Source organism: Chiloscyllium punctatum, chromosome 8 (assembly GCF_047496795.1).
Source record: "Chiloscyllium punctatum isolate Juve2018m chromosome 8, sChiPun1.3, whole genome shotgun sequence".
NCBI lineage: Eukaryota > Metazoa > Chordata > Chondrichthyes > Orectolobiformes > Hemiscylliidae > Chiloscyllium > Chiloscyllium punctatum.
The window spans coordinates 134,431,204-134,455,357 of record NC_092746.1 but is presented as its reverse complement, the minus strand read 5'-3'; the positions used below and the strand labels follow the sequence as shown (position 1 = coordinate 134,455,357).

Below are 24,154 nucleotides of genomic sequence, written 5' to 3'. Positions count from 1 at the left end.
CGGGGCACACGCAAAGTGAACGGGGCACACGCAAAGTGAACGGGGCACACGCAAAGTGAACAGGGCACATGGAACGTGAAGGGGGCACATGGAACGTGAAGGGGGCACACGGAAAGTGAACAGGGCACACGGAAACTGAACGCGGCACAGGCAAAGTGAACAGGAAACATGGAGAGTGAATGGGGCACACGGAAAGTGGACGGGGAACACGGAAAGTGAACGGGGCACACGGAGTGAACAGGGCACACGGAAAGTGAACAGGAAACATGGAAAGTGAACGGGGCACACGCAAAGTGAACGGGGCACATGGAATGCGAAGGGGGCACACGCAAAGTGAACGGGGCACACGGAAAGTGAACAGGGCCCAAAGAACGCGAAGGGGGCACACGCAAAGTGAGCAGGGCACACGGAAGGTGAATAGGGCACACGCAAAGTGAACAGGAAACACGGAAAGTGAACAGGGCACTCGCAAAGGGAACAGGGCACTCGGAAAGTGAACAGGAAACACGGAAAGTGAACGGGGCACACGCAAAGTGAACGGGGCACACGGCAAGTGAACAGGGCACATGGAACGCGAAGGGGGCACACGCAAAGTGAACAGGGCACACGGAAGGTGAACAGGAAACACGGAAAGTGAATGGGGCACACGGAAAGTGAACAGGGCCCAAGGAACGCGAAGGGGGCACACGCAAAGTGAACAGGAAACACAGAAAGTGAACAGGGCACACGGAAAGTGAACAGGGCACACGGAAAGTGAACAGGAAACACGGAAAATGAACGGGGCACACGGAAAGTGAACAGGGCACACGGAAGGTGAACGGGGCACACGGAAAGTGAACAGGGCACACGGAAAGTGAATGGGGCACATGGAATGTGAAGGGGGCACACGCAAAGTGAACAGGGCACACGGAAAGTGAACAGGAAACACGGAAAGTGAACAGGAAACACGGAAAGTGAACGGGGCACATGGAAAGAGAACGGGGCACACGGAAAGAGAACGGGGCACACGCAAAGTGAACAGGGCACATGGAACGTGAACGGTGCACACGCAAAGTGACCAGGGCACACGGAAAGTGAACGGGGCACACGCAAAGTGAACAGGAAACACGGAAAGTGAACGGGGCACACGCAACATGAACGGGGCACACGCAAAGTGAACGGGGCACACGGAAACTGAACAGGGCACTCGGAAAGTGAATGGGGCACATGCAAAGTGAACAAGAAACACGGAAAGTGAACTGGGCACACGGAGTAAACAGGGCACACGGAAAGTGAACAGGGCACACGCACAGTGAACGGGGCACACGGAAAGTGAATGGCGCAAACGCAAAGTGAACGGGGCACACCGAAAGTAAACGGGACACACGGAGTGAACAGGGCACACGCAAAGGGAACGGGGCACACGCAAAGTGAACGGGGCACACGCAAAGTGAACGGGGCACAAGGAAAGAGAACGGGGCACAAGGAAAGAGAACGGGGCACATGCAAAGTGAACAGGAAACACGCAAAGTGAACTGGGCACACGGAGTAAACAGGGCACACGGAAAGTGAACAGGGCACACGCAAAGTGAACAGGGCACACAGAAAGTGAATGGGGCTCACGGAAAGTGAATGGGGCACACGGAAAGTGAACGGGGCACACGGAGTGAACAGGGCACTCGCAAAGGGAACGGGGCACACGGAAAGGGAACGGGGCTCACGGAAAGTGAATGGGGCACACGGAAAGTGATGGGTCACACGCAACGTGAACGGGGCACATGCAAAGTGAACGGGGCACATGCAAAGTGAACAGGAAACACGGAAAGAGAACGGGGCACACGGAAAGTAAATGGGGCACGCGGAGAGTAAACGGGGCACACGGAAAGTTAACGGGGCACACGGAAAGTGAACAGGGCACACGGAAAGTGAACGGGGCACACGGAGTGAACAGGGCACACGCAAAGTGAACGGGGCACACGCAAAGTGAATGGGGCACACGGAAAGTGAACAGGGCACATGGAACGTGAAGGGGGCACACGCAAAGTGAACAGGGCACACGGAAAGTGAACAGGGCACACGGAAAGTGAACAGGAAACACGGAAAGTGAACGGGGCACACGGAAAGTGAACAGGGCACATGGAACGTGAACGGTGCACACGCAAAGTGAACAGGGCACACGGAAACTGAACGGGGCACACGCAAAGTGAACAGGAAACACGGAACGTGAACGGGGCACACGGAAAGTGGACAGTGCACACGGAGTAAACAGGGCACACGGAAGGTGAACGGGGCACACGGAGAGTGAACGGGGCACAAGGAAAGTGGACAGGGCACACGGAAAGTGGACAGGGCACACGGAAAGTGAACGGGGCACACAGAAAGTGAACAGGAAACACGGAAAGTGAACAGGGCACACGGAAAGTGAACCGGGCACACGGAAAGTGAACAGGGCACATGGAGTGAACAGGGCACACGGAAAGTGAACGGGGCACATGGAAAGTGAACAGGGCACACGCAAAGTGAACGGGGCACACGGAAAGTGAACGGGGCACACGGAATGTGAAAGGGGCACACGCAGAGTGAACAGGCCACACGCAAAGTGAACGGGGCACACGGTAAGTGAACAGGGCACACGGTAAGTGAACAGGGCACTTGCAAAGTGAACGGGGCACACGGAGTGAACAGGGCACACGGAGTGTACAGGGCACACGGAAAGTGAATGGGGCACACGCAAAGTGAACAGGAAACACGGAAAGTGAACAGGGCACACGGAAAGTGAACAGGAAACACGGAAAGTGAACGGGGCACACGGAAAGAGAACGGGGCACACGGAAAGAGAACGGGGCACACGGAAAGAGAACGGGGCACACGCAAAGTGAACAGGGCACATGGAACGTGAATGGGGCACACGCAAAGTGAACAGGGCACACAGAAAGTGAACAGGGCACACGGAAAGTGAATGGCGCAAACACAAAGTGAACGGGGCACACGGAAAGTGAACAGGGAACACGGAAAGTGAATGGCGCAAACACAAAGTGAACGGGGCACACGCAAAGTGAACAGGGCACACGGAAAGTGAACAGGGCACACGGAAAGTGAATGGCGCAAACGCAAAGTGAACAGGGCACACGGAAAGTAAACAGGAAACACGGAAGGTGAACGGGGCACACGGAAAGTGAATGGGGCACACGGAAAGTGAACGGGGCACACGGAAAGTGAACAGGAAACACGGAAGGTGAACGGGGCACACGGAAACTGAACAGGGCACTCGGAAAGTGAACGGGGCACATGCAAAGTGAACAGGAAACACGGAAAGTGAACTGGGCACACGGAGTAAACAGGGCACATGGAACGTGATCGGGGCACATGCAAAGTGAACAGGGCACATGGAACGTGAACGGGGCACACGCAAAGTGAACAGCGCACATGGAACGTGAACGGTGCACACGCAAAGTGACCAGGGCACACGGAAAGTGAACAGGGCACACGGAAAGTGAACAGGAAACACGGAAAGTGAACGGGGCACATGGAGTGAACAGGGCACACGGAAAGTGAACGGGAAACATGGAAAGTGAACAGGGCACACGCAAAGTGAACAGGAATCATGGAAAGTGAACGGGGCACACGCAAAGTGAACAGGAAACACGGAAAGTGAACGGGGCACACGCAAAGTGAACGAGGCACACGCAAAGTGAACAGGGCACATGGAACGTGAAGGGGGCACATGGAACGTGAAGGGGGCACACGCAAAGTGAACAGGGCACACGGAAAGTGAACAGGAAACACGGAAACTGAACGGGGCACACGCAAAGTGAACAGGAAACATGGAGAGTGAATGGGGCACACAGAAAGTGAACGGGGCACACGGAAAGTGGACGGGGAACACGGAAAGTGAACGGGGCACACGGAGTGAACAGGGCACACGGAAAGTGAACAGGAAACATGGAAAGTGAACGGGGCACACGCAAAGTGAACGGGGCACACGGCAAGTGAACAGGGCACATGGAATGCGAAGGGGGCACACGCAAAGTGAACGGGGCACACGGAAAGTGAACAGGGCCCAAGGAACGCGAAGGGGGCACACGCAAAGTGAGCAGGGCACACGGAAGGTGAATAGGGCACACGCAAAGTGAACAGGAAACACGGAAAGTGAACAGGGCACTCGCAAAGGGAACAGGGCACTCGGAAAGTGAACAGGAAACACGGAAAGTGAACGGGGCACACGCAAAGTGAACGGGGCACACGGCAAGTGAACAGGGCACATGGAACGCGAAGGGGGCACACGCAAAGTGAACAGGGCACACGGAAGGTGAACAGGAAACACGGAAAGTGAATGGGGCACACGCAAAGTGAACGGGGCACACGGAAAGTGAACAGGGCCCAAGGAATGCGAAGGGGGCACACGCAAAGTGAACAGGGCACACGGAAGGTGAACAGGAAACACGGAAAGTGAACGGGGCACACGGAAAGTGAACAGGGCACACGGAAGGTGAACGGGGCACACGGAAAGTGAACAGGGCACACGGAAGGTGAACGGGGCACACGGAAAGTGAACAGGGCACACGGAAAGTGAATGGGGCACATGGAACGTGAAGGGGGCACACGCAAAGTGAACAGGGCACACGGAAAGTGAACAGGAAACACGGAAAGTGAACAGGAACCACGGAAAGTGAACGGGGCACATGGAAAGAGAACGGGGCACACGGAAAGAGAACCGGGCACACGCAAAGTGAACAGGGCACATGGAACGTGAACGGTGCACACGCAAAGTGACCAGGGCACACGGAAAGTGAACGGGGCACACGCAAAGTGAACAGGAAACACGGAAAGTGAACGGGGCACACGCAACGTGAACGGGGCACACGCAAAGTGAACGGGGCATACGGAAACTGAACAGGGCACTCGGAAAGTGAATGGGGCACATGCAAAGTGAACAAGAAACACGGAAAGTGAACTGGGCACACGGAGTAAACAGGGCACACGGAAAGTGAACAGGGCACACGCACAGTGAACGGGGCACACGGAAAGTGAATGGCGCAAACGCAAAGTGAACGGGGCACACCGAAAGTAAACGGGACACACGGAGTGAACAGGGCACACGCAAAGGGAACGGGGCACACGCAAAGTGAACGGGGCACACGCAAAGTGAACGGGGCACAAGGAAAGAGAACGGGGCACATGCAAAGTGAACAGGAAACACGCAAAGTGAACTGGGCACACGGAGTAAACAGGGCACACGGAAAGTGAACAGGGCACACGGAAAGTGAACAGGGCACACGCAAAGTGAACAGGGCACACAGAAAGTGAATGGGGCTCACGGAAAGTGAATGGGGCACACGGAAAGTGAACGGGGCACACGGAGTGAACAGGGCACACGCAAAGGGAACGGGGCACACGGAAAGAGAACGGGGCTCACGGAAAGTGAATGGGGCACACGGAAAGTGATGGGTCACACGCAACGTGAACGGGGCACATGCAAAGTGAACGGGGCACATGCAAAGTGAACAGGAAACACGGAAAGAGAACGGGGCACACGGAAAGTGAATGGGGCACGCGGAGAGTAAACGGGGCACACGGAAAGTTAACGGGGCACACGGAAAGTGAACAGGGCACACGGAAAGTGAACGGGGCACACGGAAAGTGAACAGGGCACATGGAACGTGAACGGTGCACACGCAAAGTGAACAGGGCACACGGAAACTGAACGGGGCACACGCAAAGTGAACAGGAAACACGGAACGTGAACGGGGCACACGGAGAGTGAACGGGGCACACGGAAAGTGGACAGGGCACACGCAAAGTGAACAGGGCACTCGAAAGTGAACAGGAAACACGGAAAGTGAACGGGGCACATGGAACGTGACTGGGGCACACGCAAAGTGAACAGGCCACACGCAAAGTGAATGGTGCACACCGAAAGTGAACAGGGCACATGGAACGCGAAGGGGGCACACGCAAAGTGAACAGGACACACGGAAGGTGAACAGGGCACACGCAAAGTGAACAGGAAACACGGAAAATGAACAGGACACAGGGAAAGTGAATGGGGCACACGGAGTGAACAGGGCACACGGAAAGAGAACGGGGCACATGGAACGTGAACGGGGCACACGCAAAGTGAACAGGGCACATGGAACGTGAACGGTGCCCATGCAAAGTGACCAGGGCACACGCAAAGTGAACAGGAAACACGGAAAGAGAGCGGGGCACATGGAAAGTGAACGGGGCACACGGAACGTGAACTGTGCACACGCAAAGTGACCAGGGCACACGCAAAGTGAACAGGAAACACGGAAAGTGGACAGGGCACACGGAAGGTGAGCGGGGCACACGGAAAGTGGACAGGGCACGCGGAAAGTGGACAGGAAACACGGAAAGTGAACAGGACACAGGGAAAGTGAATGGGGCACACGGAGTGAACAGGGCACACGGAAAGAGAACGGGGCACATGGAATGTGAACGGTGCACACGCAAAGTGACCAGGGCACACGGAAAGTGAACGGGGCACACGCAAAGTGAACAGGAAACACGGAAAGTGAACGGGGCACATGGAGTGAACAGGGCACACGCAAAGTGAACGGGGCACACGGAAAGTGAACGAGGCACACGCAACGTGAACGGGGCACATGCAAAGTGAACAGGAAACACGGAAAGTGAACTGGGCACACGGAGTGAACAGGGCACACGGAAAGTGGACAGGGCACACGGAAAGTGAACGGGGCACACGGAAAGTGAACGGGGCACATGGAACGTGACTGGGGCACATGCAAAGTGAACAGGCCACACGCAAAGTGAATGGTGCACACGGAAAGTGAACAGGCCACACGCAAAGTGAATGGTGCACACGCAAAGTGAACAGGACACACGGAAGGTGAACAGGGCACACGCAAAGTGAACAGGAAACACGGAAAGTGAACAGGACACAGGGAAAGTGAACGGGGCACATGGAGTGAACAGGGCACACGCAAAGTGAACAGGGCACACGGAAAGTGAACGGGGCACACGCACCGTGAACGGGGCACATGCAAAGTGAACAGGAAACACGGAAAGTGAACTGGGCACGTGGAGTGAACAGGGCACACGGAAAGTGAACAGGGCACACGCAAAGTGAACGGGGCACACGGAAAGTAAATGGCGCAAACGCAAAGGGAACGGGGCACACGGAAAGTGAACAGGAAACACGGAAGTTGAACGGGGCACATGGAAAGTGAACGGGGCGCACGGAAAGTGAACAGGGCACACGGAACGTGATCGGGGCACACGGAACGTGATCGGGGCACATGCAAAGTAAACAGGGCACACGGACAGTGAACAGGGCACTCGCAAAGTGAACAGGAAACACGGAAAGAGAACGGGGCACACGGAAAGTGAATGGGGTACGCGGAGAGTAAACGGGGCACACGGAAAGTGAACAGGGCACACGGAAAGTGAACAGGAAACACGGAAAGTGAACGGGGCACACGCAAAGTGAACGGGGCACACGCAAAGTGAACAGGGCACATGGAACGTGAAGGGGGCACATGGAACGTGAAGGGGGCACACGGAAAGTGAACAGGGCACACGGAAACTGAACGCGGCACAGGCAAAGTGAACAGGAAACATGGAGAGTGAATGGGGCACACGGAAAGTGGACGGGGAACACGGAAAGTGAACGGGGCACACGGAAAGTGAACAGGAAACATGGAAAGTGAACGGGGCACACGCAAAGTGAACGGGGCACACGGCAAGTGAACAGGGCACATGGAATGCGAAGGGGGCACACGCAAAGTGAACGGGGCACACGGAAAGTGAACAGGGCCCAAAGAACGCGAAGGGGGCACACGCAAAGTGAGCAGGGCACACGGAAGGTGAATAGGGCACACGCAAAGTGAACAGGAAACACGGAAAGTGAACAGGGCACTCGCAAAGGGAACAGGGCACTCGGAAAGTGAACAGGAAACACGGAAAGTGAACGGGGCACACGCAAAGTGAACGGGGCACACGGCAAGTGAACAGGGCACATGGAACGCGAAGGGGGCACACGCAAAGTGAACAGGGCACACGGAAGGTGAACAGGAAACACGGAAAGTGAATGGGGCACACGGAAAGTGAACAGGGCCCAAGGAACGCGAAGGGGGCACACGCAAAGTGAACAGGAAACACAGAAAGTGAACAGGGCACACGGAAAGTGAACAGGGCACACGGAAAGTGAACAGGAAACACGGAAAATGAACGGGGCACACGGAAAGTGAACAGGGCACACGGAAGGTGAACGGGGCACACGGAAAGTGAACAGGGCACACGGAAAGTGAATGGGGCACATGGAATGTGAAGGGGGCACACGCAAAGTGAACAGGGCACACGGAAAGTGAACAGGAAACACGGAAAGTGAACAGGAAACACGGAAAGTGAACGGGGCACATGGAAAGAGAACGGGGCACACGGAAAGAGAACGGGGCACACGCAAAGTGAACAGGGCACATGGAACGTGAACGGTGCACACGCAAAGTGACCAGGGCACACGGAAAGTGAACGGGGCACACGCAAAGTGAACAGGAAACACGGAAAGTGAACGGGGCACACGCAACATGAACGGGGCACACGCAAAGTGAACGGGGCACACGGAAACTGAACAGGGCACTCGGAAAGTGAATGGGGCACATGCAAAGTGAACAAGAAACACGGAAAGTGAACTGGGCACACGGAGTAAACAGGGCACACGGAAAGTGAACAGGGCACACGCACAGTGAACGGGGCACACGGAAAGTGAATGGCGCAAACGCAAAGTGAACGGGGCACACCGAAAGTAAACGGGACACACGGAGTGAACAGGGCACACGCAAAGGGAACGGGGCACACGCAAAGTGAACGGGGCACACGCAAAGTGAACGGGGCACAAGGAAAGAGAACGGGGCACAAGGAAAGAGAACGGGGCACATGCAAAGTGAACAGGAAACACGCAAAGTGAACTGGGCACACGGAGTAAACAGGGCACACGGAAAGTGAACAGGGCACACGCAAAGTGAACAGGGCACACAGAAAGTGAATGGGGCTCACGGAAAGTGAATGGGGCACACGGAAAGTGAACGGGGCACACGGAGTGAACAGGGCACTCGCAAAGGGAACGGGGCACACGGAAAGGGAACGGGGCTCACGGAAAGTGAATGGGGCACACGGAAAGTGATGGGTCACACGCAACGTGAACGGGGCACATGCAAAGTGAACGGGGCACATGCAAAGTGAACAGGAAACACGGAAAGAGAACGGGGCACACGGAAAGTAAATGGGGCACGCGGAGAGTAAACGGGGCACACGGAAAGTTAACGGGGCACACGGAAAGTGAACAGGGCACACGGAAAGTGAACGGGGCACACGGAGTGAACAGGGCACACGCAAAGTGAACGGGGCACACGCAAAGTGAATGGGGCACACGGAAAGTGAACAGGGCACATGGAACGTGAAGGGGGCACACGCAAAGTGAACAGGGCACACGGAAAGTGAACAGGGCACACGGAAAGTGAACAGGAAACACGGAAAGTGAACGGGGCACACGGAAAGTGAACAGGGCACATGGAACGTGAACGGTGCACACGCAAAGTGAACAGGGCACACGGAAACTGAACGGGGCACACGCAAAGTGAACAGGAAACACGGAACGTGAACGGGGCACACGGAGAGTGAACGGGGCACACGGAAAGTGGACAGTGCACACGGAGTAAACAGGGCACACGGAAGGTGAACGGGGCACACGGAGAGTGAACGGGGCACAAGGAAAGTGGACAGGGCACACGGAAAGTGGACAGGGCACACGGAAAGTGAACGGGGCACACAGAAAGTGAACAGGAAACACGGAAAGTGAACAGGGCACACGGAAAGTGAACCGGGCACACGGAAAGTGAACAGGGCACATGGAGTGAACAGGGCACACGGAAAGTGAACGGGGCACATGGAAAGTGAACAGGGCACACGCAAAGTGAACGGGGCACACGGAAAGTGAACGGGGCACACGGAATGTGAAAGGGGCACACGCAGAGTGAACAGGCCACACGCAAAGTGAACGGGGCACACGGTAAGTGAACAGGGCACACGGTAAGTGAACAGGGCACTTGCAAAGTGAACGGGGCACACGGAGTGAACAGGGCACACGGAGTGTACAGGGCACACGGAAAGTGAATGGGGCACACGCAAAGTGAACAGGAAACACGGAAAGTGAACAGGGCACACGGAAAGTGAACAGGAAACACGGAAAGTGAACGGGGCACACGGAAAGAGAACGGGGCACACGGAAAGAGAACGGGGCACACGGAAAGAGAACGGGGCACACGCAAAGTGAACAGGGCACATGGAACGTGAATGGGGCACACGCAAAGTGAACAGGGCACACAGAAAGTGAACAGGGCACACGGAAAGTGAATGGCGCAAACACAAAGTGAACGGGGCACACGGAAAGTGAACAGGGAACACGGAAAGTGAATGGCGCAAACACAAAGTGAACGGGGCACACGCAAAGTGAACAGGGCACACGGAAAGTGAACAGGGCACACGGAAAGTGAATGGCGCAAACGCAAAGTGAACAGGGCACACGGAAAGTAAACAGGAAACACGGAAGGTGAACGGGGCACACGGAAAGTGAATGGGGCACACGGAAAGTGAACGGGGCACACGGAAAGTGAACAGGAAACACGGAAGGTGAACGGGGCACACGGAAACTGAACAGGGCACTCGGAAAGTGAACGGGGCACATGCAAAGTGAACAGGAAACACGGAAAGTGAACTGGGCACACGGAGTAAACAGGGCACATGGAACGTGATCGGGGCACATGCAAAGTGAACAGGGCACATGGAACGTGAACGGGGCACACGCAAAGTGAACAGCGCACATGGAACGTGAACGGTGCACACGCAAAGTGACCAGGGCACACGGAAAGTGAACAGGGCACACGGAAAGTGAACAGGAAACACGGAAAGTGAACGGGGCACATGGAGTGAACAGGGCACACGGAAAGTGAACGGGAAACATGGAAAGTGAACAGGGCACACGCAAAGTGAACAGGAATCATGGAAAGTGAACGGGGCACACGCAAAGTGAACAGGAAACACGGAAAGTGAACGGGGCACACGCAAAGTGAACGAGGCACACGCAAAGTGAACAGGGCACATGGAACGTGAAGGGGGCACATGGAACGTGAAGGGGGCACACGCAAAGTGAACAGGGCACACGGAAAGTGAACAGGAAACACGGAAACTGAACGGGGCACACGCAAAGTGAACAGGAAACATGGAGAGTGAATGGGGCACACAGAAAGTGAACGGGGCACACGGAAAGTGGACGGGGAACACGGAAAGTGAACAGGAAACATGGAAAGTGAACGGGGCACACGCAAAGTGAACGGGGCACACGGCAAGTGAACAGGGCACATGGAATGCGAAGGGGGCACACGCAAAGTGAACGGGGCACACGGAAAGTGAACAGGGCCCAAGGAACGCGAAGGGGGCACACGCAAAGTGAGCAGGGCACACGGAAGGTGAATAGGGCACACGCAAAGTGAACAGGAAACACGGAAAGTGAACAGGGCACTCGCAAAGGGAACAGGGCACTCGGAAAGTGAACAGGAAACACGGAAAGTGAACGGGGCACACGCAAAGTGAACGGGGCACACGGCAAGTGAACAGGGCACATGGAACGCGAAGGGGGCACACGCAAAGTGAACAGGGCACACGGAAGGTGAACAGGAAACACGGAAAGTGAATGGGGCACACGCAAAGTGAACGGGGCACACGGAAAGTGAACAGGGCCCAAGGAATGCGAAGGGGGCACACGCAAAGTGAACAGGGCACACGGAAGGTGAACAGGAAACACGGAAAGTGAACGGGGCACACGGAAAGTGAACAGGGCACACGGAAGGTGAACGGGGCACACGGAAAGTGAACAGGGCACACGGAAGGTGAACGGGGCACACGGAAAGTGAACAGGGCACACGGAAAGTGAATGGGGCACATGGAACGTGAAGGGGGCACACGCAAAGTGAACAGGGCACACGGAAAGTGAACAGGAAACACGGAAAGTGAACAGGAACCACGGAAAGTGAACGGGGCACATGGAAAGAGAACGGGGCACACGGAAAGAGAACCGGGCACACGCAAAGTGAACAGGGCACATGGAACGTGAACGGTGCACACGCAAAGTGACCAGGGCACACGGAAAGTGAACGGGGCACACGCAAAGTGAACAGGAAACACGGAAAGTGAACGGGGCACACGCAACGTGAACGGGGCACACGCAAAGTGAACGGGGCATACGGAAACTGAACAGGGCACTCGGAAAGTGAATGGGGCACATGCAAAGTGAACAAGAAACACGGAAAGTGAACTGGGCACACGGAGTAAACAGGGCACACGGAAAGTGAACAGGGCACACGCACAGTGAACGGGGCACACGGAAAGTGAATGGCGCAAACGCAAAGTGAACGGGGCACACCGAAAGTAAACGGGACACACGGAGTGAACAGGGCACACGCAAAGGGAACGGGGCACACGCAAAGTGAACGGGGCACACGCAAAGTGAACGGGGCACAAGGAAAGAGAACGGGGCACATGCAAAGTGAACAGGAAACACGCAAAGTGAACTGGGCACACGGAGTAAACAGGGCACACGGAAAGTGAACAGGGCACACGGAAAGTGAACAGGGCACACGCAAAGTGAACAGGGCACACAGAAAGTGAATGGGGCTCACGGAAAGTGAATGGGGCACACGGAAAGTGAACGGGGCACACGGAGTGAACAGGGCACACGCAAAGGGAACGGGGCACACGGAAAGAGAACGGGGCTCACGGAAAGTGAATGGGGCACACGGAAAGTGATGGGTCACACGCAACGTGAACGGGGCACATGCAAAGTGAACGGGGCACATGCAAAGTGAACAGGAAACACGGAAAGAGAACGGGGCACACGGAAAGTGAATGGGGCACGCGGAGAGTAAACGGGGCACACGGAAAGTTAACGGGGCACACGGAAAGTGAACAGGGCACACGGAAAGTGAACGGGGCACACGGAAAGTGAACAGGGCACATGGAACGTGAACGGTGCACACGCAAAGTGAACAGGGCACACGGAAACTGAACGGGGCACACGCAAAGTGAACAGGAAACACGGAACGTGAACGGGGCACACGGAGAGTGAACGGGGCACACGGAAAGTGGACAGGGCACGCGGAAAGTCGACAGTGCACACGGAGTAAACAGGGCACACGGAAGGTGAACGGGGCACACGGAGAGTGAACGGGGCACACGGAAAGTGGACAGGGCACACGGAAAGTGGACAGGGCACACGGAAAGTGAACGGGGCACACAGAAAGTGAACAGGAAACACGGAAAGTGAACAGGGCACACGGAAAGTGAACAGGGCACACGGAAAGTGAACAGGGCACATGGAGTGAACAGGGCACACGGAAAGTGAACGGGGCACACGGAAAGTGAACAGGGCACATGGAGTGAACAGGGCACACGGAAAGTGAACGGGGCACATGGAAAGTGAACAGGGCACACGCAAAGTGAACGGGGCACACGGAAAGTGAACGGGGCAGACGGAATGTGAAAGGGGCACACGCAGAGTGAACAGGCCACACGCAAAGTGAATGGTGCACACGGAAAGTGAACAGGGCACATGGAACGCGAAGGGGGCACACGCAAAGTGAACGGGGCACACGGTAAGTGAACAGGGCACACGGTAAGTGAACAGGGCACTTGCAAAGTGAACGGGGCACACGGAGTGAACAGGGCACACGGAGTGTACAGGGCACATGGAGTGAAGAGGAAACACGGAAAGTGAATGGGGCACACGCAAAGTGAACAGGAAACACGGAAAGTGAACAGGGCACACGGAAAGTGAACAGGAAACACGGAAAGTGAACGGGGCACACGGAAAGAGAACGGGGCACACGAAAAGAGAACGGGGCACACGCAAAGTGAACAGGGCACATGGAACGTGAATGGGGCACACGCAAAGTGAACAGGGCACACAGAAAGTGAACAGGGCACACGGAAAGTGAATGGCGCAAACACAAAGTGAACGGGGCACACGGAAAGTGAACAGGGCACACGGAAAGTGAATGGCGCAAACACAAAGTGAACGGGGCACACGCAAAGTGAACAGGGCACACGGAAAGTGAACAGGGCACACGGAAAGTGAATGGCGCAAACGCAAAGTGAACAGGGCACACGGAAAGTAAACAGGAAACACGGAAGGTGAACGGGGCACACGGAAAGTGAACGGGGCACATGCAAAGTGAACAGGGCACACGGAAAGTGAACAGGGCACACGGAAAATGAATGGCGCAAACGCAAAGTGAACAGGGCACACGGAAAGTAAACAGGAAACACGGAAGGTGAACGGGGCACACGGAAAGTGAATGGGGCACACGGAAAGTGAACGGGGCACACGGAAAGTGAACAGGAAACACGGAATGTGAACGGGGCACACGGAAACTGAACAGGGCACTCGGAAAGTGAACGGGGCACATGCAAAGTGAACAGGAAACACGGAAAGTGAACTGGGCACACGGAGTAAACAGGGCACACGGAACGTGATCGGGGCACATGCAAAGTGAACAGGGCACATGGAACGTGAACAGGGCACACGCAAAGTGAACGGGGCACACGGAAAGTGAACGGGGCAGACGGAATGTGAAAGGGGCACACGCAGAGTGAACAGGCCACACGCAAAGTGAATGGTGCACACGGAAAGTGAACAGGGCACATGGAACGCGAAGGGGGCACACGCAAAGTGAACGGGGCACACGGTAAGTGAACAGGGCACACGGTAAGTGAACAGGGCACTTGCAAAGTGAACGGGGCACACGGAGTGAACAGGGCACACGGAGTGTACAGGGCACATGGAGTGAAGAGGAAACACGGAAAGTGAATGGGGCACACGCAAAGTGAACAGGAAACACGGAAAGTGAACAGGGCACACGGAAAGTGAACAGGAAACACGGAAAGTGAACGGGGCACACGGAAAGAGAACGGGGCACACGGAAAGAGAACGGGGCACACGCAAAGTGAACAGGGCACATGGAACGTGAATGGGGCACACGCAAAGTGAACAGGGCACACAGAAAGTGAACAGGGCACACGGAAAGTGAATGGCGCAAACACAAAGTGAACGGGGCACACGGAAAGTGAACAGGGCACACGGAAAGTGAACAGGGCACACGGAAAGTGAATGGCGCAAACGCAAAGTGAACAGGGCACACGGAAAGTAAACAGGAAACACGGAAGGTGAACGGGGCACACGGAAACTGAACAGGGCACTCGGAAAGTGAACGGGGCACATGCAAAGTGAACAGGGCACACGGAAAGTGAACAGGGCACACGGAAAGTGAACAGGGCACACGGTAAGTGAACAGGAAACACGGAAAGTGAACGGGGCACATGGAGTGAACAGGGCACACGGAAAGTGAACGGGAAACACGGAAAGTGAACAGGGCACACGCAAAGTGAACAGGAATCATGGAAAGTGAACGGGGCACACGCAAAGTGAATGGGGCACACGGAAAGTGAACAGGAAACACGGAAAGTGAACGGGGCACACGGAGTGAACAGGGCACACACAAAGTGAACAGGGCACACGGAAAGTGAACGGGGCACACGCAAAGTGAACGGGGCACACGCAAAGTTACCAGGGCACACGGAAAGTGAACAGGAAACACAGAAAGTGAACGGGGCACATGGAGTGAACAGGGCACACGGAAAGTGAACGTGGCACACGCAAAGTGAACGTGGCACACGGAAAGTGAACAGGGCTCACGCAAATTGAACGGGGCACACGGAAGGTGAACAGGGCACACGGAAAGTGAACGGGGCACACGGTGTGAACAGGGCACACGGAAAGTGAACGTGGCACACGGAAAGTGAACCAGGTACACGGAAAGAGAACGGGGCACATGGAAAGTGAACAGGGTACACGGAAAGTGAACGGGGCACACGGGAAATGAACGGGGCACACGGGAAATGAACAGGGCACACGGAAAGTGAACGGGGCACACGGAAAGTGAACAGGGCACACGGAAAGTGAACGGGGCACACGGGAAATGAACGGGGCACACGGGAAATGAAGGGGGCACACGGAAAGTGAACAGGGCACACGCAAAGTGAATGAGGCACACGGAAGGTGAACGGGGCACACGGGAAATGAACGGGGCACATGGAAAGTGAATGAGGCACACGCAAAGTGAATGAGGCACACGGAAAGTGAACAGGGCACACGCAAAGTAAATGAGGCACACGGGAAATGAACGGGGCACACGGGAAATGAACGGGGCACACGGGAAATGAATGGGGCACACGGAGTGAATGGGGCGCTTGGGGAGTGAACGTGATACCTTGTGGTTGATAGTTAGGCTTTGGGGAGCCAATTGGCCATCTCTTACATAAACACAGGGTTAATGATCTGATTGTCCTTTCCCTTGGCTGGATCAATATTTGATTCTATGATTTCTTGTCAGTTGGTGAGTGATAGTTTCACCAGAAAAAAAAAATTGCTATATCATTGCATTCTTACTCAAGCTATTAACAATTCCAAGTTGCTCAGTGTTATTGCCCATATTTTAATCAATTTAATCAGGTCCATTGTACCCTGAAGGTTGCTGCACAGGTGGATAGAGTGGTCAGGAAGACATATGGTATAGTTGCCTTCATCGGATGCAGTATTGAGTATAAGAGCTGGCAGGTCATGTTAAAATTGTACAAGACATTGGTTCGGCCGCATTTAGAACACTGTGTACAGTTCTGGTCGCCACATTACCAAAAGGATGTGGACGCTTTGGAGAGGGTGCAGAGAAGGTTTACGAGGATGTTGCCTGGTATGGAAGGTGCTAGTTATGAAGAGAGGTTGAGTAGGTTTGGTTTGTTTTCATTAGAAAAAAGGAGATTGAGGGGGGACCTGATTGAGGTTTACAAAATCATGAAGGGTATAGACAGGGTGGATAGAGATAAGCTTTTTCCCAGGGTGAGGGATTCAATAACGAGAGGTCACACTTTCAAGGTGAGAGGTGGAAAGTTTAAGGGGGATACACGCGGCAAGTACCTCACACAGAGGGTGGTGGGTGTCTGGAACACGTTGTCAGGAGAGGTGGTAGAGACAGGCACGGTAGATTCATTTCAGATGCGTCTGGACAGATGCATGAGAAGGTGGGGAGCAGAGGGATACAGATGGTTAGGGATTGGGCGACAGGTTTAGACAGTAGATTTGGATCAGCTCAGGCTTGGAGGGCCGAAGGGCCTGTTCCTGGGCTGTACATTTTCTTTGTTCTTCCACCAACTGAGATTAGATTAGATTCTTTACAGTATGGAAACAGGCCATTTGGCCCAACAAGTCCACACTGACCCTCTGAAGAGTAACCCACCCAGACCCATCCCTTACCCAAATTTACCCCTGACTCCTGCACCTCACACTATGGGCAATTTAGCATGGCCAATTCACCTCACTTGCACATCTTTGTGACTGTGGGAGGAAATCGAAGTATCCAGGGGAAACCCATGCAGACACAGGGAGAATGTGCACACTCCATGCAGACAGTTACTCAAGGCTGGAATTGAACCTGGGTCCCTGGCACTCTGAGGCAGCAGTGCTAACCACTGAGCCACTGTGCCAGCCATAAAGGATTCATTTCCATGAAGGACTCTCCTTGAACCTCTGCCTTTGTGTGAGGTGGTGACCCTCATATTAAACCATCACCTGCCATCTCCCTCTGTAGTGAGCGACAGCCCGATGTGATTATGGCAACTTTCCGTGATGCTGACCTGTTGCTGGGTGAGCTGCTGTTTAATGTCATTGTTGTCGATAACAACGTCCATCTGAGCCTCTAGATGCTGATCCACTTCATCCATCCAACTTTGTAGCATCTTCCTTGCCTCACTGAACTGCAAAGACAAGCATCACAGGGTCAAACAGTCCAATTCTCAACAAGAATGGGGGCAGGGTCAACACAGAATCATAGAATTGATATGATGCAGGAGGGGGCCATTTGGTCCATCCAATCTGCACTGCAAACCGCATTAGCCAGATACAATCTCATCATGTTATCACTGCCACAGTACTTAGTGCAGCTTCTATTCCCACTCAGTCTGGGGTTTGTGAGAAATTATCTGAGTTTCACGGAGGATGAGAGCATTCTCCAGCCTGATGTTAAAGGGAATATGATGATATTTATGAAGTGCACTGTAAGCTCGGAGTCTGTTTTTTGCCTTCCTGCCTTTAAAAACAGAGCCACAAAGATCAAAAAATCTGTTGTTAGTCACAGAAATTTACCCAGAGCTGCTGCATCATTTCACAGAGAGGAATTTGCTTCCTCATCTTGTCAACTGTGTGTTTTGAGGTGATGGGATCCTGCAACCAATCAGGAGCTACAGAGTTGTTCACAAGTGAGACCTATGGATCCCAGCTAACAGAGCAGTTGGCCCTGGAAACAAGTTCCAGACTCACTGTCACAGAGAGAGAGAGAGAGACATACACACACAAACAGGAGGGTATGCTGTTCTCCCCAGCAGAAGCTGCCTCTTCTCTGCAGTAAAAAAAACTCCAGTCAGATTTAACTGGTTACTTTTCCTGCAGCAGTTGCTGTGACTTTTAAATTGATAAACCGATTGGTCAGGTGGACAGATCAGTGACAGATAGAATTTATTCTGAGAAAGGCCAATTTTGACGGTATTAGGCAAGAACTTTCAAAAGCTGATTGGACGCAGGTGTTCGCAGGTAAAGGGACGGCTGGAAAATGGGAAGCCTTCAGAAATGATGACAAAAGAAATTGAGGGTTTGGTTAAGAAAAAGAAGGAAGCATATGTCAGGTATAGACAGGATAGATCGAGTGAATCCTTAGAAGAGTATAAAGGAAGTAAGAGTATACTTAAGAGGGAAATCAGGAGGGCAAAACGGGGACATGAGATAGCTTTGGCAAATAGAATTAAGGAGAATCCAAAGGGTTTTTACAAATACATTAAGGACAAAAGGGTAACTAGGGAGAGAATAGGCCCCCTCAAAGATCAGCAAGGTGGCCTTTGGTGTGGAGCCACAGAAAATGGGGGAGACACTAAATGAATATTTTGCATCAGTATTTACTGTGGAAAAGGATATGGAAGATATAAACTGTAGGGAAATAGATGGTGACATCTTGAAAAATGTCCATATTATGGAGGAGGAAGTGCTGGCTGCCTTGAAACGGTTAAAGGTGGATAAATCCCCAGGACCTGATCAGGTGTACCCGAGGACTCTGTGGGAAGCTAGAGAAGTGATTGCTGGGCCTCTTGCTGAGATATTTGTATCATCGATAGTCACAGGTGAGGTGCCGGAAGACTGGAGGTTGGCAAACGTGGTGCCACTGTTTAAGAAGGGCGGTAAGGACAAGCTAGGGAACTATAGATCAGTGAGCCTGACCTCAGTTGTGGGCAAGTTGTTGGAGGGAATCCTGAGGGACAGGATGTACATGTATTTGGAAACGCAAGGACTGATTAGGGATAGGAGAAAGTGAGGACTGCAGATGGCTGTGGATCAGAGCTTAAAAATGTGTTGCTGGAAAAGCGCAGCAGGTCAGGCAGCATCAAAGGAGAAGGAGAATCGACATTTCAGGCATAAGCCTGAAGAAGGGCTTATGCCCGAAACATCGATTCTCCTGCTCCTTGGATGCTGCCTGACCTGCTGTGCTTTTCCAGCAACTGATTAGGGGTAGTCAACATGGCTTTGTCTGTGGGAAATCATGTTTCACAAACTTGATTGAGTTTTTTGAAGAAGTAACAAAGAAAATTGATGAGGGCAGAGCAGTCGATGTGATCCATATGGACTTCAATAAGGCGGTCGACAAGGTCCCCCATGGGACACTGATTAGCAAGGTTAGATCTCATGGAATACAGGAAGAACTAGCCACTTGGATACAGAACTGGCTCAATGGTAGAAGACAAAGGGTGGTGGTGGAGGGTTGTTTTTCAGACTGGAGGCCTGTGACCAGTGGAGTTCCACAAGGATCGATGCTGGGCCCTCTACTTTTTGTCATTTACATAAATGATTTGGATGCGAGCATAAGAGGTACAGTTAGTAAGTTTGCAGATGACACCAAAATTGGAGGTGTAGTGGACAGCGAAGAAGGTTATCTCAGATTACAACAGGATTTTGACCAGATGGGCCAATGGGCTGAGAAGTGGCAGATGGAGTTCAATTCAGATATATGCGAGGTACTGCATTTTGGGAAAGCAAATCTTAGCAGGACTTATACACTTAATGGTAAGGTCCTAGGGAGTGTTGCTGAACAAAGAGACCTTGGAGTGCAGGTTCATAGCTCCTTGAAAGTGGAGTCGCAGGTCGATAGGATAGTGAAGAAGGCGTTTGGTATGCTTTCCTTTATTGGTCAGAGTATTGAGTACAGGAGTTGGGAGGTCATGTTGCGGCTGTACAGGACATTGGTTAGGCCACTGTTGGAATATTGCGTGCAATTCTGGTCTCCTTCCTATCAGAAAGATGTTGTGAAACTTGAAAGGGTTCAGAAAAGATTTACAAGGATGTTGCCAGGGTTGGAGGATCTGAGCTACAGGGAGAGGCTGAACAGGCTGGGGCTGTTTTCCCTGGAGTGTCGGAGGCTGAGGGGTGACCTTATAGAGGTTTACAAAATTATGAGGGACATAGATAGGATAAATAGACAAAGTCTTTTCCCTGGGGTCAGGGAGTCCAGAACTAGAGGGCATAGGTTTAGGGTGAGAGGGGAAAGATATAAAAGAGACCTAAGGGGCAACTTTTTCACACAGAGGGTGGTATGTGTATGGAAAGAGCTGTCGGAGGATGTGGTGGAGGCTGGTACAATTGCGACATTTAAGAGGCATTTGGATGGGTATATGAATAGGAAGGGTTTGGAGGGATATGGATCAGGTGCTGGCAGGTGGGACTAGATTGTGTTGGGATATCTGGTCGGCATGGACGAGTTGGACCGAAGGGTCTGATTCCATGCTGTACATCTCTATGACTATAAAAGTGAGGTGATGCACTTGGAAGAAGGAACAAGAGAAGGGAGTACTCAGTGAATGGCAGGACACGAGGAAACTCAGAGGGATCATACAGTCAGAATCCTACTGCATGGAGACAGGCCTTTTTGTCCAAACGGATCCATGCCGACCGAAATATCCATCCATGCTAGCTCCATTTCCCTGCACTTGGCCCTGATGAAGGGCTTCTGCCTGATTCTCCTGCTCCTCGGATGCTGCCTGATCGGCTGTGCTTTTCCAGCACCACACACTTCGATTCTGAGTCCAGCATCTGCAGTCCTCACTTTCTCCATATCCTTGTAACCCTTTCCTATCCATGTATATGTCCAAATGCCTTTTAAGTATTATCAATGTCCCCGCCTCAATCACTTCCTCTGGCACCCTCTGTGTAAAAACAGTTGTCCTTTGGGTTGTCTTTTATTCTTTCCCCTCCAACCTTAAACTGGTGCCCTCTAGTCCTCAATTTCCCAACCCTGGGAAAAAGACTGACGGCATTCACCCAGTCCATGCCTTTCATGATCTTATACACCTCTACAATGTTCCCCCCTCAGTCTCCTATGCTCAAAAGGAAAATGTCCTAGTTTGTCCAACCTCTCCCTATAACTCAGACCATGGAGTCCAGGCACCATCCTTGTAAATTTCTTCTATGTTCTTTCTAGATTAGTAACGTCCTTCCTACAACAAGGTGACAAAAACTGAATGCAATACTCCAAGCATGGTCTCACCAACATCCTGGATAACAGCAACATAACTTCCCAACTTATATACTCAATGACCTGACTGATGAGAGCCAGTGTGCCCAAAGCCTTCTTTCACTGCCCTGTCTTCCTGGGACACCATTTTCAGAGAACTGTGAACCTGAACTCCAAGGTCCCTCTGTTCCACTCCACTCCTTAAGGCCCTACCATTCACCATGAAACTCCTACCTTGATTTGACTTTCCAAAATGCAAGACCTCACACTTATCTACATTGGCCAAGAGGTGCGAGGGAGGAGCGAAGGACTTCTGGGGAGTTTTTAAGTGGGTGAGGTCTAAACCTGAGACCCTACACCACAGGAGAAAGTGAGGACTGCAGATGCTGGAGATCAGAGCTGAAAATGTGATGCTGGAAAAGCGCAGCAGGTCAGGCAGCATCCAAGGAGCAGGAGAATCGACGTTTCGGGCATGAGCCCTTCTTCCTGAAGAAGGGCTCATGCCCAAAACGTCGATTCTCCTGCTCCTTGGATGCTGCCTGACCTGATGCATTTTTCCAGAAACACCTTTTCAACCCGACACCATAGGGCCTCCCTCCCACCCAGCTCCTCTAACCTTACTCAGAGTCTGTAAACTCAGTAAGTTTTCAGGTTTCTCTTTTTTTTCCTTCTCTTCCTTTGTTTAGTCCTGTGTGGGCTTTCAGCATAGCGGGATATGGATGTTAGGGCACTTGCACGTTCCTCCTGCAGAATGTGGCAGGTGAGAGACACTTCACATGTCTCTGCCGAATACATCTGCAGGAAGTGCACCCAACTCCAGCTCCTTGAAAACCGAGTTGGGGAACTGGAGCTGGAGCTGGATGAACTATGGATCATCCGGGAGGCTGAGGAGGTAATCGAGAGGATGTACAGGGAGGTGGTCACTCCCCAGACACAGAATAAGGACAGCTGGGTTACTGTCAGGGGGAGGAAAGGGAACCGATGGTCAGAGCAGGGATCCCCTGTGGCTGTTCCCCTCAGCAATAAGTATACCGTGTTGGATACTGCTGGTGGAGGCAGCCTGCCAGGGGAAAGCCATAGTTGTCAGGTCTCTGGCACTGAGCCTGGCACTGTGGCTCAGAAGGGAAGTGAGAGAAATAGAAAAGCGCTCGTAGTCGGGGACTCAATAGTTAGACAGATTGACAGGAGATTTTGAGGTCAGGAATGGGAGTCCCAGAAGGTACGTTGCCTCCCTGGTGCCAGGGTCCAGGATGTCGCCGATCGGGTTCACGAGATTCTAAAGGGGGAGGGGGAGCAGCCAGAAATCGTGGTACATATTGGCACCAATGATATAGCCAGGAAAGGGATTGAGGATCTGAAAAGTGACCACAGAGAGTTAGGTTGGAAGCTGAAGAACAGGACGAGTAGAGTAGTGATCTCAGGTTTGGTACTGGTCCCACGAGATAGTGAGATGAGGAACAGTCAGTGAGTGAGGCTTAACACGTGGCTGTGAGGGTGGTGCAGGAGGGAGGGCTTCAGATACTCAGACCATTGGGATACCCCCTGGGGAAGGTGGGACCTGTACATGAAGGACAGGTTGCACCTGAACTGGAGGGGTACAAATGTCCAGGGTGGGAGATTTGCTCATGAGATTCGGGAGGGTTTAAACTAGTTTGGCAGGGGGGTGGGAATCAGAGCCACATGTCTGAGAGGGGGTCAGCTGCAGACAGGACAGTGATAGGATATATTGAATCTATCGGGAAGGTTTCTCACGTGATGAAACAAAGGGATCGTTAAAGTGTATCTGCTTTAACTCAAGGAGTGTCAGAAAAAAGAATGATAAACTTAGAGCATGGATCAGTACATGGGGCTATGATGTTTGGGGCATAATGGAGACATGGGTTTGGAATTTCAGAAATCGGCTGGCTGACAGAAGGCAGAGAGTGGTTGTAGATGGAAAGTATTCTGCCTGGAGGTCAGTGTTGAGTGGGCCCTGTTCTTGGGCCTCTGCTCTTTGTAGTTTTTATAAATGACTTGGATGAGGAGGTTGAGGGGTGGGTTAGTAATTTTGCAGATGACACAAAGGTTGGAGGTGTCATTGATAGGAAAGAGGGCTACTGCAAGCTGCAGCGTGACATAGACGGGATGCAGAGCTGGGCTGAGAAATGGCAGATGGAGTTCAACCTGTATAAATGTGAAGTGATGCATTTTGGAAGGTCGAACTGGAATGCTGAATATAGGGTTAAAGACATGATTCTTGGCAGTGTGTAGGAACAGAGGAATCTGGGTGTGCAAGTACATAGATCCCTCAAAGTTGCCACCCAAGTGGATAGGTTGTTCAGAAAGCTTATGGTGTTTTGGCTTTCATTAAAAGGGTTTAAGAGCCGTGAGGTTTTGCTACAGCTCTACAAGTCCCTGGTGAGACCACACTTGGAATATTGTGTCCAGTTCTGGTCGCCCTACTATAGGAAAGATCCAGAGGCTTTGGAGAGGGTGCAAAGAAG

At 52.9% G+C, this 24,154-nt stretch overlaps 1 protein-coding gene across 13 annotated transcripts in view; it reads right to left on the bottom strand.

Annotated features, from left to right (window-relative positions):
- The window catches only part of macf1b (microtubule actin crosslinking factor 1b), a 228,923-nt gene that overhangs the window by 74,580 nt on the left and 130,189 nt on the right, over positions 1–24,154 (bottom strand). For all 13 annotated transcript variants that reach the window (XM_072576571.1, XM_072576569.1, XM_072576570.1 and 10 more), the window contains one exon: positions 17,758–17,877. In XM_072576571.1, coding sequence (XP_072432672.1) covers positions 17,758–17,877 — 120 coding nt within the window. The remainder of the gene's footprint in view (positions 1–17,757; positions 17,878–24,154) is intronic.